Source organism: Aythya fuligula, chromosome 1 (assembly GCF_009819795.1).
Source record: "Aythya fuligula isolate bAytFul2 chromosome 1, bAytFul2.pri, whole genome shotgun sequence".
Classification (NCBI taxonomy): Eukaryota; Metazoa; Chordata; class Aves; order Anseriformes; family Anatidae; genus Aythya; species Aythya fuligula.
In genome coordinates, this window is record NC_045559.1 from 43,496,924 (window position 1) to 43,516,700 (window position 19,777).

Sequence of the window (19,777 nt, forward strand, 5' to 3'; positions counted from 1 at the left end):
ATTACAAAAGCAAATGGATTTACAGGACTGTGAATATCATAGTGGTGTGAGTTCCCCAGCCAGCCAAAGGGTGAGTGTTACCTAAATCTACTGTCTTTACTGTTCACGTTTAATTTCTCAAAGAGAATTTCGAACTCACATTACTGCTGCATGATTAGTGATTTTTATGATCTACAGAATACTGTAATATCCTTTAATCTAAGCTAATAAAAACCAGAATATCATAACTTAGAGGAACCTCTGAGAAAATTCAAAGCTTCAAAAGCTGCATTGCCATGGAATTGCAGCATAAGCCAGGTTAGCAAGAAAAATGGTGAGAGAAAATGGAAAGAAGAACTGCATCTCAGTCAAGGAAAAGCAAACTTGGGAAGAGCTTTTGATCCTGAAGAGGAGGTGAGATTTAAGTTTTCTACCTAACATTAAACATCAGCTCTTAAGTATGCGCATTTACCAAGCAGAATGCTGGTAATTTTTTCCCTCAGGTAACAGCACCAGAATCAATTCTAACTAGCAAGATAAGAACACTTTTCTTGTTACATTTTATTTTTTACTTAATTGTTAATAATTGTTTCTGCTTCTGTTGTTAAGATTCCTTGCTAGAACAAGTATGCAACTTTCATCTTTAAGCTCTCCTAATGTTATGGGTAATACTCAGCTGAGGCTGACAAACAAGCTGCAAACTTCTCCAGTAGGAATGAACCTAGGTGAAGTGTGTGGCTTCTGTGTCTTAACTGAAATTAATTAGGGAATATCAGCATCTGAGATACTCTGCCAAGCAGCGAAGATTAGTATGAGATCTAGAATCACTAGGAAATTCCTCCTTGCAGATACACCTTTTGCTAAGGAAGAGGAAGGAACAAGGCAAAAAACAAAAAAAAAAAAAACAAAAAACAACAAAAAAAAAACTTCTAAGTAGTAACAAAAAGATTTAAACAAACAAACTACAAAAGATAAAATAACCTTTTACCTAAAATCCTGGAATTTTCTTTGAGTAGCAAGATGAAATACATCAGAAATAAACACGGGATTCTGTGGAGGAGTGCCCAGTAACACACACACACACAAAAGTATTTTTTTTTTATTATAAATATATAGAAAGAGAGCAGAACTCAATGAACTAAGGATCATCTGCCTGTAACATGTTGATTGTGACAATGTCACCTGAACTGTGCTTAAGCTGAGTTTAAAATTTAAAATCAGCTGCCTTTAGAAAGGTTTCCTTAATGGTAGCTCTTTTATGATTCATACCTGCTCCTTTTACAGTGTAAAAACACCTACATATTTACAGAGATTGAAAGGGATTATGTGCTCAGGAAAGAGTCATGTGTCTCATGTTTTTTTCTCATTTGCCCTGTTTCTTTAAAGATGCTTGCTGAATGGGATACTTATCTGAGTGAAAAGCCTGTTCCATCAGGCCAGCACCCCTGGAGGCAGCCGAAGATTACCAGCCTGGCTGAAACTCTGGAGTCAGGTTATTGTCTTATCTTCACAGCGCTGTCTGCTGGTTTTATTCTTCCAATAGTAATTAAAAGCACACAAGTATCTATGAGTCACAATTTTAAGTAGCTACCCCACCTACCTGTAACGTGAATAAGAAAGATTGGCTTTGTATAGAATTCTCTGCTTGAATGGCAATTCTACACTAAAAGCACTAGTAATTTAATGGGGTAAAAGGGTCTGGAAGGAATTCTCAGCGATACAAAAGCTAATGTGCCATAGACGCTCTTGTTGAGGTTTCTCTTTTAAGTGCTGACCTAGGACAAGACAAATACTGCTGCACGGTGCCCATGAAAATGGACCCAGTCACACTGCAGGCCTGACTGGCCTTGGTCACGCACATGGTGGTATTTCCTGGGTTTAGTAAAATATAAATATTTTAGTAATTATCAGAAAATGCTTTCATGTATTAGATACTATAATGTGTATTTTTTAAAAGTATAGTCACTGTTCACGAAACAACTTTCAAGCATGTTCACCCTCCCAAAAAGGAGAATTATATATATTACATGATTGCAAAACAACCTTCTAGGAAATGTTTGGCATACAAAGTAGTGTTTGGCTGTGACCTTGGAAGATATTTTTTTTCCCTCTTCTTCTCTAGTTTCTCTTTTGGCTTTCAGACTGGTTTTACAAAAACTCCAATTTCCTAACCACCTCTTTCAGTGCCTCTCAGCACTTTGGGAACTGCTTTGCCTTACATAAAGTACTATATCTAAATAAGTACACGTTATCACAGACAGCTGAGGGTGATTGCATAAACAAATTACAACATTTTTAACATTCATATAAGCTTATGATCAGAATAGTCAAGGTACACTTTGCATGCACAGTTCAGCATTTTCATACTTCCATGATTTTATTTCCAAGCCAAATTGCTTTCAAAAAGCAAAGCACATATTCATCACCAAGAATTAACTACATACCAAGCCTGCAGATCCAACACAAAGCTGCTTTTGAGTTGCCACAATATTAAAAATAGCATCTGAAAAATTACTCGTGAAAAGTGATTTTCCATACATGAATAATTTAAACAGACAAATGGCATTTTATTAAACTCTGTTTTCTTACCACCTCATGTTGTATTTTGAGAAGATGTATGAAATTTAAAGACTTTTCAGAATATTAAAGTGTAGCAGCAATAGCAGTGAGAATTTTAAGAAGAGCGGCTGCTACATACCAGAAATGCTTGTGAGAACAATCTACATTTTCTGCATGATGGCTGTATTTCAAATGCCATTTTCCCGGCCTTGACAGAATTCCCCCTTACACTTATAAATAATTATACAGTCGGATTTAGCTTATATTGAGTACTTATCTGAAGACTTCCTCATGGTTTTAAGAGATTTTAAAGTTACTTATTTCGTAAGCGTCGTACTCATTTGTAGTCCTCCATAGGATTTAGCATATTTTATAAATTTGAACAAATGTTAACTAGAATGTTTCTGTGAAGTAGGGCAAGGCAAGTAAGAGGTGGGATGAGGGGAGGAAGAGATAGGTGGAAAACTTTATGACAGCACTGTAAGGCCAGTCACATATTAGTGGGTAGATTGGAAGAGAAAACACTTGATAGGGAAGGGAAAACATGCAGAAATGAAAAACAGAAACTACAACAAGACCTGTTTGAGAATAGCTAGCTAAATTGAGTGGGAAGTCTTGTAAAACTGGCCTCAGAAACTACTTTGCTCTGACCAGAAAATAGCTCTTCTGCTTTTAAGTGGTGGGGAAAACCAATTGTTTTTTATACAACTAATTCCCATCTCAGTTTGTTCAGTGACAACTAAAGCACTTGTGACTTCATGAATAAGTCGGACAAAAGTAAGATTGAACTTGTAGAATACAATTACTCTGATAACCATCAGTAGTGCGAATATACCAGACAGTTTAAGACCTTGTTTATCAGATTTGCCAATTTGATTATTCTAAAGTTTTCGTAGATAGAAAGGTAGATTGCTGTTATAGAGGGACATTTACTTCATGTAGTATTATTTAATTGAACAGCTCTGCGAAGTTAGATGATCAGTTTTTATCACATGATGGCTACCCATATAATGGCCTCGACCTGTATGCACACCCTTATGAGAGGCAAGGCAATGCACACTCTTATGAGAGGCAAGGCAAAGATTACCAGTAGCTTTGGAGCAGACACGCATAATGACCCCATCATTCTTAAGAAGTACAGAATCAGCAAATAAAATTAAAGCTGTAGTATTGCAATGTGGAATGCAACTATTAGAATTGAAGCCTGGATCTTTTCTATGTAGCATAAGCCATCTCTACGTTATTGTATTATTAAAATGATATTGTATTCTATATAATTCTGCACTGTTGTGTGTCGTTTTTCACAGAACTGACCACTTGAAAGTTGATTACCGTGATCAAGGAACAGATGGTGAAGTCTGAGGCTCATCACTCTTCCCTAGTTAAGGGCCAGCTTAAAGTGCAGTTTGAGGACTGCATAAAAGTGCAATTCAGAGATGACAGCATATCCCACTGTTTGATTTAGCTACATCTGAGAAGCGCTACAATCTATCCCATAAGCTACTTTGACAAGAAATACAGTAAGTTGCAGGTTCCTGAGGATCTAGTTGTAAAAACATTTTAAAGGCCATACTAACTTTACCACATCTGTTATTTTTAATTACCTTAAAGATAACATAATGTGGGGCAATTACGCACAATAGAGTCTAAGTATGAATTGAAACAGAAGTTCTCTTTTAATTCGAAGAATAAACTCAGTTTTCTTAAAAAACAAAGCTTTTATTAAACATAGACTTTTATTTTTAAATCTATAAATAGATGCTAGTGTAATTTATCAATTAAGCAAGTTCTATAAGGAATTTGGGATCTGACCATTGCCCAGAGATGTCAAGTACCTACTTTATCTGTTGCAAATGAAACAAAAGTTCAAAACCTACAAACTCAAAAGTAAGCTTTTGGTGGTTGGCTTCTAAATGTGATCTGAGTACAAAGGAAAGTAGTAATATCTTTAAAATTTTGCAAGCAGCTTTAAACAATGGGACTCCATCTCCAATAATCTGTCTGCGATACTGTAAAATTGATGTAATAAAGAATGAATGGGAATATACTTGACTCTGATGACATGGATCCTCTACAAGTTTAGCTGTGCAGCGGTTATACAAATGCAATACGTACATTTCTAATGTATTGCTGATTTAAAAGAGTAGCGTAACAGCATTAGTAAGGCACACATTAAATGAGTGGAGAATGACAAATGGTGAAAAGTAGCTGTCAGTCATTAACAGAATGTTTTGGGGGTTTACCTTAGTAGAGTCCTGGAAGAATTGATGATTCAGCATATCCCATGATCATTCAGATATAAATGCAAAACAGCACTAATAGAAGGTTGCAGAGAAAGAGATTAGTAATGAATGAGGCTAAAATAGTTGCATGCAGTGATGTGTGTAAGGTGGAAAACTGATAGCATTCAAACAAAATACATTTTTCTTAGAGCTAAAGGTAGGGTGATTCTTCAGAAAGGTAGAATGTATCCTGGAAAATAATAGTTCTGGAAAAACCCTAGATGTCATGTCACAGTTGAGAAGCAATTTAATGTGAGCTCCCTCTGTGATAATATGGCAAAAAATGTGAATACAGTCTTTGAGTACACTCGTAGGAGAATAGTGAGCAGCAGTATGGAGGAACATATTCCAGTGTCACATACAGTGATAAATTACCCTCAGTGCTACACAGCCACATTAAAAAAAAAAAAAAAAATCTGTTGACAAACTGATTGCCAGTTTTCCAAGCTGGAAAACATCCTTACAAGAGATGTTCTTTTTAATACAGAGTTGATGGGGTTGCATTTTATACCTCAAGAGGGAAAAAAAAAAACAAAAACAAAAACAAGAACGCCAGTCTTTAATGACTATTTAACATAGCAGACATGAACACTAGAAGAAAATAATAGAAAATGAGGCCAAACAAAATGAGTCTAGAATTAAGGTGCATTTTTAAAAGAACAAAGGTGATTTATGAATTTGAACAAATGGATCTTTCATTACCCACCTTTTAAGCATTTCTGGCAAATATTTTTATGGAAAATCAAATTATTGGATTCAATACAAAGATTAGCAGATGAAATCTACCACCTTACAATATGTAGGGTCAGAACAGATTATCTAGTAGTCCACTGAAGGCTTGATTTTAATGGTTACCAGTGATGCTTTCATGTAGTTATCTACTTAATCAGGAATCATATGAATAAATTAAATGTGGGGAAGGAAGTCTGGAAATGAAAGTGAAAAAAGGGTGACTGGAAATTATTTCTGGAGATAATAGAGGAAATATTTTTTTAAAGAGTAAGCCAAAAAGCAAAAATACAGGTGTTTTCTTCATTGTATGTATAACTCCCATCTAGTGAAACTACATGTAACAACAACTATACACTTAACTGTTTGTTTTCCATCTTTTTATCTAATGGCCAAGCTCCTTATTCAAACTTAGACAACTCGTTTATGAAAATCAATGAGAGATCTTCAACTTGAAGGCACCACGTAGACCTAAATGCCTGCTAGAGTGCATGGTCAAAGTTGGAATATGAGATTACCTTTGTTTCACAATGATCTTGCCACCTCCAGATTAGTACATCACTTGGATCCAGCTGCTGCTGCATTTAGGAATTATATGCTAGATTCCAGAATTAATACAAGAGGGCTGCTGCTATATTGTATCAGTTCAGATGCTGGCCAAAGTGTATTTTATCCTGGAACTCGCAGCAGTAGAAAGGATAAATGTCTACCCTGTAGTATAATTCACTTGGATATTACTGGCACAAACGTTGTCGAGGTATTACCAAACTTAAGGTCATCATCCTTATTTACCAGGAATGGGTCAGCACCCAACTAAAAGCAGTTACACAGTGTTTTGGTTTCGGTTTCTCTAGCTGCCACTGTTTAGATATGACTGCTAACACAGTACCTTCTGTGCACTGTGTGTACTATTTTCCAGATTTAGATATTTATTCAAAGTATAAAGAAATAGCTGTGTTTTCCATACTCTTCCTTGTAATTCTAGTGATGCAGCAATTTTTTTTGCCTTAGTCTCTCTTTCATTGCATTACCTGAAATACTGCTGTTTTCAATTTTATATTCACTTATTAGTGACCCAATAAATTTAGCAGTTTCCCTGACTCTGCACATGCATTCTTCACTGTGTGCTTGTTCTATGTAAGTCCCTTTTGTTGTTACAGTTTTTCTCCACATCTTCCTCCCTATTTAGATTACTGCAACTCCTTACATTCCTACAGTATGGGGAAATATGGAAAAGGCCAGGGATAAAGCTCTGCTAACCACCTGACAAACTGCTTTAGACATTTTTTATTCCCTTTCTGCATCAGCTAAGGCAACTTCTATCACACTTTTATTATTTAAATATTATTTCAGATTAAATAGTGAAAGACGTTATTTGAACACAATTCAAAGGTAAAATAAATACCAATATTTCAGGACTTTTCTTCTGCATTTTAATAGTACTTACCTATCTGCTGTATTACCAAGACTCTAAATAGTAGGACAATATATAACATATCTTTTATTTCATCACTGCACAAGACAAAACCCTGCAGTCCGCAGTTCTTTATGCCTTAAATTATAAATATTATCAGTCAAAAAAATGCACTGTGCTAAAATCCACATTACTTAGTGTATTAAATATGACTTTGTGACTACAGTGAACAAAGGTGACATTTTCAAAAACTTCTTCACTGGTCGTGGACAAAGAATTTAAAGTTAGTCGCCAAGCTCATGTGCTGTAATGCCATCACACTTACTTCAGAAGATTCATCCAACATTTAAAATGGTGTGCAATGGATTTGGAGCTGCTCTGCAGCTCTCCTGCAGGTTAAGTTTCAATAAAGGAAGTAATTAGAAGCATTTAACATCTGCTACAAAGCCACCAACATGATTTTTTGAAGCTTTGTACCAAGACTTACAGCAGTATTCCTGATCTGTTTCCAAGTTAATTAAACTGGTAGGGAAGAGAAAAATGGCTTTTTCAAGATAAATGTGTTTCATAACCGCTTTCAGTGAAAATACATAATGCTGCTCTTTCTCTTTTGAATCAGTGTATTGTTGCCACTACCCCTGCTGAATGACTTTATTATTGTTGCTTATCAGTTTTCTAGGTTTTTACGTAAATGCAAATAGTCACAACTACCAGCGTGCTTCCAAATATCTGAATGATGATGCCCACATTTTTTGCTTAAAACAGTAAAAAAAACTCTGACATGTTATATGGCAGAAAGGTGTATATGGAACATATACACCCAGTCTCCTTATTATCAGCTTCAAACCATCATAAAATCAGGACCAAGGCCACTGGCTTGCCTTTGAATAACTACTGAACAAACATTTAATGACCAGTCACAGATTTACCCTTTTCCACAGCAAAATGAATATAGTATTTCAATTCCTTCAGCATGAAGCAACACAGACCAACATTCAACTGCAGATTCAATTAAAAGCTTTAATTAAAGCACAGATAGCAGAGAATATTGTATTCAAACTCCTCCTCCAATACAAAAATACTTCAGAAGTATTTTACAAATTTACAAATTGCAAATTTTGTTTTTACAAAAAAATACAAAGATTTTTTCACTGCAAACCATATAATACATTTCTATGTTACAACTGTTGCCTTCTTTTAGAATTGTGTGTTTCCTAACTGCTCTCCCTTAGCGCACATGAGAGTAATTATCTCCAAAAGGATAATAAATATATTTGTAACTAGGGTGGTAAAAGCTGAAGAAAATGATTCTAAACAGTTCCTTTATCTGTAAGACTGTGAAACTAAATGAATTACTCACATGAATTACATTAACACGGATAAACGTTTTCAGTGTTGATTTTGAGTTTTGAGTCAAATCTCAAAGCAAGATGGAACAATCCAGTCAGTCAAACCTCCGTGCTCTGAAAAAGATGCTTTGTTACTAACCTAGAAAGCAAGTAAGCCATTCTGAATCTTGGCATTTGGCACTGATTAACTCTCATCTTCAGAATTAATAGTAAGAAAGAAAACAATCCTTACGGACATAAAAAAAAAAAAAAAAAGAGAAGTCTTTAGTTGCTGAGATTTATCCAGAAAAGGCCAGTGCTCAAAATATGATTTGTATTTTACCCCAGGCAGGTAATATATGTTAATTCTTTATGTGTTATCAGATATCCTATTTTGGTTGTCACAGTCATGCTTTCTACTTGCCATATTCCATCACTTGCTGCAGTAGACTTGTCTCAGTCAATTAACAAATTATTCTTCTCCAGAGGTCAGGAGACATACTTTTCAAAAACCACAAAGCACTCCAGTCACTTGTGCAGGGAAATCTGGGGAACATCTGAAGAACACTTTGATTTGTGGACTGTTGGAATGAGTACTAAAAACCCTGAGAAACTTGGAATGAGGAAATAGAGATAGGTATAAGAGAAAAAATACCAATCAGACTTTAATGAAAAGTACTTGCTGAATGCTTTGCAGTCTCACAGAACTACATCATTACTCAGCTGGCCTGCTTGATGTCCTAAAGTCCTGCAAAGAAGAAAATACCCGGAATGCACAGGAGAAGCCAAGACCCACATCTTACAGCCACAAACGAAATGGTAGTTGACACAGATCATTTTATGACACTGGCTTAGACAGGGACTCGGTTCTCCCTGGCCCACTTTTTCATAATGCGAATAATGTATTCTACTTGAGAATTGCCGGTGCTTCTCAGAAGATGCACTACTTCCCGTAGAGTCTCTCTACAAATGTGAAAAGCGAAGATTTAAATGCGTGTGAGAACCAACTGATACAATAAACAAGCACCCACATCCAAACTATTTTGCAAAACATGGTTCCTAGACAGAGAGATCCATTCATCTGCAGAGCAGAACTAAGTAAAAATGCACGATAGTTTAGATCCTAGGAGGGGGAAAGGTCTTGTGTGCATTGAAACAGGGAGAGAAATTAAAAGTAAAAACCTGCAAAATGTAACTACTTTGTTTGGCATTGTGTGTGTGTGTGTCTATGTACGCATTTATATGTAAACCCTTACTCTTGCAAATCAGTTCCCCAGAACTAAACAAAATATTATTTTTCTCTTACGCTACTTGCTAATCTGCAATAAGGCAACATCTAGTTTAATGGTGCCAAAGCACCTTATACCTTACAAATAAATAAATAGCATGGAAACAAACCATACCAATAGGATAAACCAGTATGAACCTGCAGTTTGCTAGCTACTTTACAGCCAGAACTTGCATTCATAATGTAAAACAGGCAAGCTATGTATATTTTACTGCTTCTACTGCAGTACTTGCCAGAAAGGACACTTGAAGGGTGTTGTAGTTAATGAGATTATTCCAGCAGAGAAGGGAATACAAGGAACGTACAGAAGCCAAGATACACACCTTCCAGTCATGTACGAAATAGCAACTTTGGTCAGGAGAGAATGGCCATCTGGCATCACAGCAGAATGTTCACGAGGGAACAGTTCTTAAATACAACCTCACTACTCTCTCTCATTCTCCCATTCAACGAAATGAGCCAAAACCAAAATTATCAGTAAGAGATCATTTCCTTTAAGCTTTCATCAATGTGTATCTTTTACTGACACAGACAGTTTTCAGAAAGCAAATTTTAGTGGTCTCTCACCTATTCATTATTTAGAGAAACCAATGTCCTTCCTCAAGTGCTGAGCAAACACTTCCTTATTTCTGTTCTATGAACCTTAAAATGTCATGGGACAGTTTTCCATTCTTAGGCTATCAACATGAAATGAGGTCTTTTCCCTCAGGATACAAACATACTGCATTTATAACTTAGCTCCTCCTAGTAGCACGACCAATATATTTTGGTTGCCAACAATTCATAGCATTCACTGATAAGATATTCTCTACCACATATTCTATAACTGTTGACGTAGAAGATATGTTTCAAATTGAATACTGCGTAAAGAACCACTGGCCAGAGTTTCTGTTCACCAACAGGTCAGTGAAGAACTAGATGAGAATACTGACTCAAATCTAAGATTCTAGTTTACAGCTAATTGGAAATAGGAAAACTATAATCTAAATGCAGATAAAACAAAGAATACTCACTTTGCTTCTCGGCCAGCTAAGATCATTTGAAAGACACCAACACAAGCACCTCTCTTGCCTTCCCAGTATTCAGGATTACTGTCCAGTCTCTCCAGAACATCAAATGCTTTGGCTGCATAGTAAAACTGACGCATCTGCAGAAGAAGAGAAATATTATGTATTCCTGACTCTATGACTATCTTTCAGAAGGGGATCAAAAATTCTGAGTTCAGTTTTCTGCAATGAGCATTAAGTCATAGAAGCAACATGCATTTATTTTTATGTTTTTCTGCTGGCAGCAAGTGACACAGAACAAGCACATTTCAGTTCTATGTAGGGAAAAAGGTAGTATTATGATATTATTGCTACACGTCTTTGAAGGTACTATAGACAAACTGCATTGTGAACTTCTATTAATTGGTTATTATCAGCACTGTTCTTGTTTTGATCATATACATTTAACAAAAGCTAACAGAACATCTTTCCTACCTTTACTTCTTTTTTTTCTCCTCCCTAACAGCATTAACTTTTAAAGTATGAGTTGTCATACATATGAGTACAGTCATACCAACCAAAGTCCTTGATACAATACCAACTCAAACTAGTCCAAACATTTTAAAACTGAACCCGTTTTCCTCATCTAGAGTTGGTCACAAAGGTGTATTTGACATCTTTTGGGTTAAACTCAGAGCTAAATTTTATATTTCAGTGTACTTACAGTACAGTAAAAATTATGATTCAGTGACTCTATAACCTGAAATTTTCCCAAGCATAGAAAGATTATGTACTCTATTTTTTTCTGCCTTAGGTTCTCTACTTGTAAATGGGAACAAGAAACAAGTTGGTTGATAATAGTCAGTAGGAAAGGAGTGACTGCAGTAACTGTGGCTTTTGAAGTCATTATAACTCATGTCAACCTTATCTATGACTGTGAATGTTCTTCAATTGGGCAAGCCCAAGTAGAAATGGTGTTTGTGTCTAGCATCTTCCCTGAAGCGCACACAGAAGGTAGGCTGAACACAACCTCCTATTCTTTGATAGCTGGAAGCCTGCATCTGACAAGAAAAAAGGTTAGGCTATGGGAGTTATATTTGGATACTTTACTCGGAGAAGCATAGGTATTACAGAATAATTCAATTTTCTTCACATACATGGTGATGTTAACCACAGGTGATTTAACTGAATGGGAATAAATATGGTCACTATAAACAGACATCTCTGCTAAAAAGAAATTACTGAAATACTGACCTCTCCAAAATGGCATCTGATTTAGGTCCATTAAGCAGATACCAATTTAATGTCCTCTTTCTATCTCACATAAAAGCAGGAATTGCTTCACCTTAAATCACATACTGCTCCCTATATGGATAGGATGGCCTATTTCATGTAAAAGAAGCAAGGAATTAGCCAGAAGTCCTGCATGCCAGCTTCCTCATCAAACAACTTCTATCAGAATAGATAGCAATGGCACATCCAGCTACACCTACTCTCTGATAGCTGTTAGCTTTGCTCCATTAACATTCATTTAGCATTCTGTTGAATGAAGACTGGCACGACTACCTTCTTAAGTTACAGCTATGGTGCTGTCTGCAGCCCTCCAGTATAATGTATTTCAGAAACAACTGGAGAATGCTACATAGACACAAGCAATACAGGCCTTGCCAGTTCATGGGAAAGGTAGAAACAGCTGGTAGTGTAGAAAGACAAGTTATAACACTGCATTAATTATACATACTTTGATAGCCTTTGAAATGAAATTCCTTGGTCATCTGTGGCCATATGTAGACATAAATAGCCAGAAAAATTTAGTCCTGACAGTGCATTTTTTAAAAGTTCTAGATAAATCTGAAGTGTGGAGCTGCTTCTCCTGTAGTGTACAATATGGTTTGAGAAGAATTTAGGAAAAGTAATCAACTGATATAAATGTGACTTAAGATGGCCTGTAGATAGATTTTACACAAGTTCTGACTGTCAACTTTGTTTCACAAATTGCAGCCAAGGTAAATACAAGAGGGAACAGCCCCTTGCTTGAGCAAAAAGACTTTTAGTGTGGGATGGTGGATGGAATACTTGAAATAATCCCCTCTGTTTTAAAAGAATGCTTTTGAAATCGTAAGGCAGATTTTCTGATTTATAGTTGTGTTCTTCAGTATGCAGGTATTGTTGCTCTTTGGAGAGCTTAGCTGAACTGAGAATCATTGGGACGTTTTCAATAGAACTCAGTTTACTATCTTTTCTCTTTGATGGCAAGTTTTGTTAATGTATCTCTAATAAGCCTATCCTAATAGCTGCTAGTTCTTGTGTATTCACTTAAATTGGGAGTCTTCACTGAAGCAGTTCCATCAAGTTTAAACCTATTACCTGTGTTCTGCTCCTCTCAGATCTGCCTTCTTAAAGCAATGAACTACTCTGTTTTCACAATCACAAAATTACAATCTGTCTTCACATTCTATATGTAATTAAAATTAAATATAAAATGGCTGCTCCTCAAATATCTTTGGTCCACCTTCTGATAAAACCAGCTCTGGTGAACACATTCTGAAATGTGGATGACCAGTGCCTCAACCCGATGATTCTTCCAAAAACCATCTTTTTCTCCTGTCACTGCGCTGCTACTTCTCTAGGTCCCAAAAAGCGCAATCTTCCTGGTAGATGGTAGAGAAGATGCCTGATAGAGCATCCTGTTATTGTCTACGAACACCTTGCACAGCAGTACTCTTTGTACAGGACAATCACTTTTTCTTCCTCCTACATTTATACTCCTCTCAAACCTGTTGGTCTTTATGAGTCTCTATATACATCCTATGGATAAAGCTTTCTTTTACGTGCTTTGCAGAACAGCATCAAAGTTGAATCTGAGCTAAGTCTCAATGTGTATAGGCACAATCTGAAGAATTAGATTCTAGGAATTGAGGCAGAATTGCATTCAGCTTCCCAAGACCTCTTCACTTACTAACATATCTTTGTATAAACTAGAATTTGGAGGTGGGCCAGCAGTATATTAGCATGAAGCACTGGAACTAGTAAACATGATCTAGAAGCTTAGTACAAGTGAGGTAGCATATATTTTATCTTGTTCTAAAATGTTCAAAGCATTCCTGCTAAAGTGGATGTTGGCTTGTTTAGCTTCATTTTTAAAAACGTTAGATTGCTTAGTCTAACCTCATCTCTTTCGAGTCTCCTTTAAAAACAGTTCAAAAGAACTGTAATATGTTAGCATGGATCCAGCTGTAGATGGGTAAGCCACCATTTTTACTGACTAGTTTAATTCTTAATGACTACATGCATATACCATGTCTCTTTGCCCCACTTGGGCAGATAAAATACTGGTTGTGGAAAATCTCTTTCCATTTCCTTATCGTTAACAAAAAAGAATAGACAGTTCTCATTAAAAGCTTTAAGGAAAAGTATCACTGTCCCAGAAAAAAATGCAGCACGAGGTGCATCTCTGAATCTATGCTAGATTTTTTTTTTTAAGTTTCTTGTCTATCAATGATGAATCCCAAGTTCTAAATTATACTATTGTTCTTGTTATCAATAGCTCAAGCATGCAGTAATTTGCCAATATTTTAATCAGTGGACTGCCTATCAAGAAGGCCTGTAGGTTAAAATGTTTGCCAACTTACCTGCATTAATAACCATGCCCCTGTTGTGCAACTTCAAGTGCACAACAAGTGCAACGAGTGGTGACAAAGATGTGAAGTATACAAAAATGTCCGTTAATGCCATCAGGGAATTAACATGCTGTACACCAAACTCTAAATCACAGAATCATGGAAAAGCCCTGGTTGGAAGGGACATAAGAAATCATCTGGTCCACTTTTTTTTTTTTTTTTAATTATTAAAGAGAGACTCACTTTGTAGCAATCATTTGCAATGAGCTGCAAAAGGTTAATGGACTCCCCTGAGGTCTCCATCTTCAGATAGAGCTTCCAGGCCAACTGTGGTTTCTTATTCATAATATCTGCAATAACAACAAAAAACTGGGATCATGAAGAGAATATGCCACATACAATACTCAATGGAAGATGGAATAAATGTTTCTGAATCTCTTTGCTCAATGTAAATGCATGCCTCACCCTGTGTATGAGGTTGGGAAGGGAAACTCATCCTTATCTTTTGCCTTTCTAGTGATAACAGCAATTCATCAGAGAACACCAATGTCAAGAAGAATAATTATGGAGTTTATATCTTACTTCATATTTCAAAGATACAGCAATAAGCACAAATCGCATGATTTCAGATGTGAATAAGAAACAGAGTGGAAAGCATCAGAGAAGGTATTTCAAGCAGGACAATGAACTGGGGCAATCTATTTTGATGGTGAGATTTAGGATTGTGTTCTTATACACAGAAAGATTTTAATTGGCACTGAAATAAAGTTTTTAATAATTGGTGCCCACTCCGATCTAAACATTCAGTTTCCATGATTTATAACACACTAAAGGAGTGGTGGAAAAAAATGCCTGTACAGACTAGAAGCATAACAAAATGTGTCAGTATGCATCTGCTAGAAAAACGTGTTCAAATTCCTGAGATTTTGTGCTAGTTTTAAATTTCCTTTTTTGACTGGAAATTTTCAGTGGCCTTTAAACATCACTATTAATACACAATGAGAAATAAAAGAATCTGAATCTTCTACCTCAACTAGCAGAAATTCTACTAGAACATCTGAATATAAATAATTCTAAAAATTGATTTTCTGAAGAATAGGTGGGAGTCACCAATAACAAACATGTAACACAAAATCACAGTATTTATAGGCACTTCTAATTTAGGAAGCTGCAAGACATCAAATTAGATTTTTCTTTCATCAGCTCTGGATAATATTCACAACAAAAAACAGCCAGGTCATCATTTCCATATACAAACCCATCTATCTGGAGAAACGGACTACCGTGGTAATTCAATGGCTTTTTACCTTCTCTTAATGAAGAATTTGGAAGGAAGAACACAAGTATTACAACAGGATAAAACAAAAAATACTGTCTAAGATGCATCTCTGGTGCTTTTTGCCCTTTGGAAATACTTCAGGATTGAATTGTTTATGACTCAATACCTAATCATACTCTGACATGAATGTATTATAACGCTTTGTAATTTCCATTGCAGCTTTTATCCAGAAGGATCTAATAGTAATTTACATACTTGACACTAAAAGATCACTATACTCATCAATGAACTGCAAAGAATTCTAGCAGCTGTTTGGAGTGAAAAATCAAAATCTTAAGACAGATAAGAATACAGCATCCCTACTGAAACTTCAGTAGGAATTCAGAATGATGAAAGGCACACCTGAGAATAAATAGCAACTCTTATGAAATTGGTACAAAATTTTTAATTGATACCATGGTGTTAATTCTACCTCTTTTATAAAAGTTAGAACCTTCAAATTGGTCCTACACTGCCAGATGTATGTCAAAGAACTACTATAGCGCAAAATCAAAAGGATGAACACTGTCTACAGAACAAGCATGTACTCCCTTTGCAATGGGAGTACTCCTATAAAAAAGCCACATATAAAACATTAAATATAACCAGAAATGAAATGATGAAATGTTTTTTAATGAAGCAAACAAACAAACCGGCATGTCCTAAAATAGAATCATAGGTAGGCATCTGTAAGTGTTATGTGCCTTTCTGGGAAGACCACATTAGAGATGTTAACCACATCTGCAATATGGCAAAATTCCTTGAAACGTACATATTTACATTCCAAGCACAACTACTCAAAATTGTTTATGATAAGAGAACATTTTTGTATTAAGATGCTGTAAGGAAAATAAAGCCTAGGAAGTCTCAGGCTGAGTCATTAGAAAAAACCTGCCTCCATGCTATTTTGCATGTGATGCTGTGGATGTATCTGTATGAGGTGTACTCTGCAATGTTTTAAAAACTGGTTCAGAAATATTGAATAAAAATTGCTATAGAGCATTAAGTATATCAAAAATTTACTTTGGTCAAGGGAGGAGTGGGCAAGTTCATGGAAGAAAAAAACATGATGAAAATTATAAAGGAAATTCCTTGGGCACTGGAGTTTGGGCAATGCAAAGTATAACACAGTACAATGAAAAATACCACATATGCTTGCCTGATGCTTCTCTTCCTTAGACATCTGACACTGGCCACTCTGGGAATCAGACAGACCCTTGGGCCTGACCCAGCATTGCTCCTTCTATTTGGTGTTTTACTCTGAACATTTAGATTTGTAACCCAGTCTTTTAAGACAGAAAATCTTCACTCATACAATTGGGTAGACAATTGAGAGGAAAAAGGTTCATTGGTTAGGACAAAGCTGCATTGACAGAACCATAACAGCACTGCACTGAAGCAGTAATTGCTTAGTGAAGCCAGACATTTGAAAGGTGCAATAACCACCCACACTGTAACTAGTGCAATCAGCTTTTCACTTTCGTAGTTCTGAATCCACCTACAACATTAAATTCAATTAGGAGAGTGGATTGCCAAGACTGATGCAATAGAGGAGGATCTGTATTCTGCAATATTGAGAGTAAAGTGACTCACAGCAGCGAGCTAGCCAGCTAAGGTAAACAAAATCATTCTTTATCTTCTCACTCTGGATCAAAAGGAACGCCTGCAGGAAGAAGGAAAATAAAAGATTATATTTGCATGTACTTTTAAACAAACAGAAGGCAGACCTGCCTCGTTTCAGTGTGCAGGTAAGGCTTACACCACACAAAAAACGGCTTCATGAAAAGAGGTTGGGTATGGAAGTGTAGTGCAGGGGGGTATATTGCTATGTCGGGTAGGTGAAGGTCTCAAACACTACAATGCTTATCAGGGGACTTCTGCAGCTTCAGAATGCCAAGCTGTGCTGAGGGTGCGGCCTCCTCTGAACAAGTGCCAGTGGGCGGCCGTGCAACACAAACAGCACAAAGGAACACTGGGCCTGTGGGAAAAGCTATTTGGAATGTGTTTGTTTAGCAAGCAATTAAATTAGCATCATCCTGAAATACCAGAAGTTTCACTATATATATAAGAGCCTTTCCTCCTTATACATGTCAGAGATCATTTTAGGTGAGCAGTAAGCCATTTCTTAGCCTTTCGGTTTCAGTAAGGTTCTGAGGCTAAACATTAGTCTTTTGTAACTTACTGTACAAACACAGGTTTGTTACATTCTACATTGAAAGGGATGTGATGTGTGCATGTGGGAAGCTAGACATTTTAAAGTGTGCTCTGGCTTTATATGCAGAAAAAATATACTTATGCCTCACTGTCAGTATATCTATAACTATACTAGGATGCTTCTGGCAAAAAAAATCAAAATACCTTTATGTATTCCTGATGTATGTACTGGAACAGTGAGTTCCACAAATTACTGACATTTTTATTGATTAAACACTGCTAACACCCTAATAAAAAAAATAAAAAGCATTATCACTGTGAATAGCAATTTGTTATAGGTTTTCTTTTATTATGCCAGGGAAGTAAACTGTTTAAGGAGTTATGTATATAAACTGCTATATGTAGATTTAATTTACAAGTTTATGAGATGATGGGGAAGGGGTAATCTTTGTATGAAAGTGTCATCACAGTCAGAGATCAGATGCTAGGACACGCTAATCAATTTAATTACATAATTCAGTTATTTAAATACATCAGCTACATAATGTAAGTTTGTACAGAATTATTTGTAAGAAGAAATGTAGGACAAATGTGGATTAACAGCAGTTTAGAGCTTTGTGTTTCTTTGTTGCTTGGCTGCAGCTGAAGTTGTCTTACAGCATTATCTTTTTTATGAAGTCTCAGGTTTCAGCATAGTCTGCTAGTGTAGTTTCAAAAGATACTCACCTGCATTTTCATTGAGCTACCTAAAATAAACTAGGTGAATTCAAATATATATCCATTTTGCCTGACAGTCTGGGATATTTTTCTTAAAGAAAGATGCAATTTTATGTCACAGAAATTAAGGGGGGGCGTGTTGGAAAAAATGGGGGGAAGGAGAAGATCTCTGTTGTCCAGGGACCCGAAGAGTTAAAATAAAATAAAATAAAATTAAAATAAAATAAAATAAAATAAAATAAAATAAAATAAAATAAAATAAAATAAAATAAAATAAAATAAAAGGCAGGAAAACCTGGGGAAAAAAATTGTATGATTCACTTCAGACTACATGTATTTTTTATGGTCTGTCTTCTGATAGTCTTGTGGAAAATGTTGCTTCCATCTTCATAATAGCTATTTGCTTCTGCATATTTTAGTTGTAATTAAGTTTCTACTGCACATAGACACAAAAAATGCTGTGTGTAGAAGTTAATCTCTTCCAGCTGCATCTGGATGCTGCTGAATAAGATAGTGAGCACTTCCTCTTCTCCTCCCACATCTCCCAAAGGAAGAAAATGTGGGTTTTTTGTTGTTGTGGTGGTGGTGATGGTGTGTTTTTTTGCTTTTTAAACACAAATTTCTAGGGATACCTAGCAGCTCTTAACTATTAAGTGTCTTTTGTTCAGCATACTTTAGTCAATCTGAACAATAGGACTGCCTGGAATCCTAGACAAAGCATAGGAAATCTGATTAAGAAGGCATTCTTTGATCAATTAGAGTGAGCTGCAAAGCACTCCTGTGACGCACCACAAGCGGCATGACTCCCTGTATACCTCATATTACAAGATTAGCAAGATAATCTTTTCTAAACAATGTTCACTGTGAGTTTCAGTTCCTCTAGGAAGGTCCCACAGAACTTGCTTATTTTCAACCAACATGAAGATGTAGAGAGAGAGAAAAGGAAGGAAATAGGGGAGTATGTGGGAAACATTTCCATTGTTGCTTTTTAAAGAAAGTAAATACATACCTCTTCAGCTTCACTAAAATCGCCCATGGTAGCTTTGGCTTGGGCGTAGTTGAAGTTAAAAGTGTCATCATTGTAGAAGTAACTCTGGAAAAGAAAGTCGCACAGAAGGGAAAAAAAAATAAAATCCAACCTCCAATGGTATCATAACATTAAAAATAACACCGTCTCCCCCCCCCCCCCAAAATCTGAGTCAACAACAATTGAGACAACAGGAAGGAAAAAGAAAAACCCACATTATGAACATACGACATTTATAAACAGTGAGTAGAAAATTATGGACTGCCTTTCCATCCTACATTCGTGACTACAAACACAGCTGGAACATTCCACAGTGTTAACCATGAGAGATCTGGAGAACGCTCCAAGCTCTAAATTGCAGTGGTGGCTTTTATGG

The 19,777-nt window shown here is 36.1% G+C and overlaps 1 protein-coding gene across 2 annotated transcripts in view; it reads right to left on the reverse strand.

Moving 5' to 3' along the window:
- Positions 1 to 8,931: 8,931 nt before the first annotated feature.
- TTC26 (tetratricopeptide repeat domain 26) overlaps positions 8,932 to 19,777 on the reverse strand; it is a 48,568-nt gene continuing 37,722 nt past the window's right edge. For both annotated transcript variants that reach the window (XM_032207990.1, XM_032207991.1), the window contains 5 exons: positions 19,384 to 19,467; positions 17,097 to 17,166; positions 14,429 to 14,535; positions 10,593 to 10,726; positions 8,932 to 9,254 (listed from right to left, as the gene is read on the reverse strand). In XM_032207990.1, the coding sequence (XP_032063881.1) occupies positions 9,143 to 9,254; positions 10,593 to 10,726; positions 14,429 to 14,535; positions 17,097 to 17,166; positions 19,384 to 19,467 (507 nt within the window). In that variant the 3' untranslated portion in view covers positions 8,932 to 9,142. The remainder of the gene's footprint in view (positions 9,255 to 10,592; positions 10,727 to 14,428; positions 14,536 to 17,096; positions 17,167 to 19,383; positions 19,468 to 19,777) is intronic.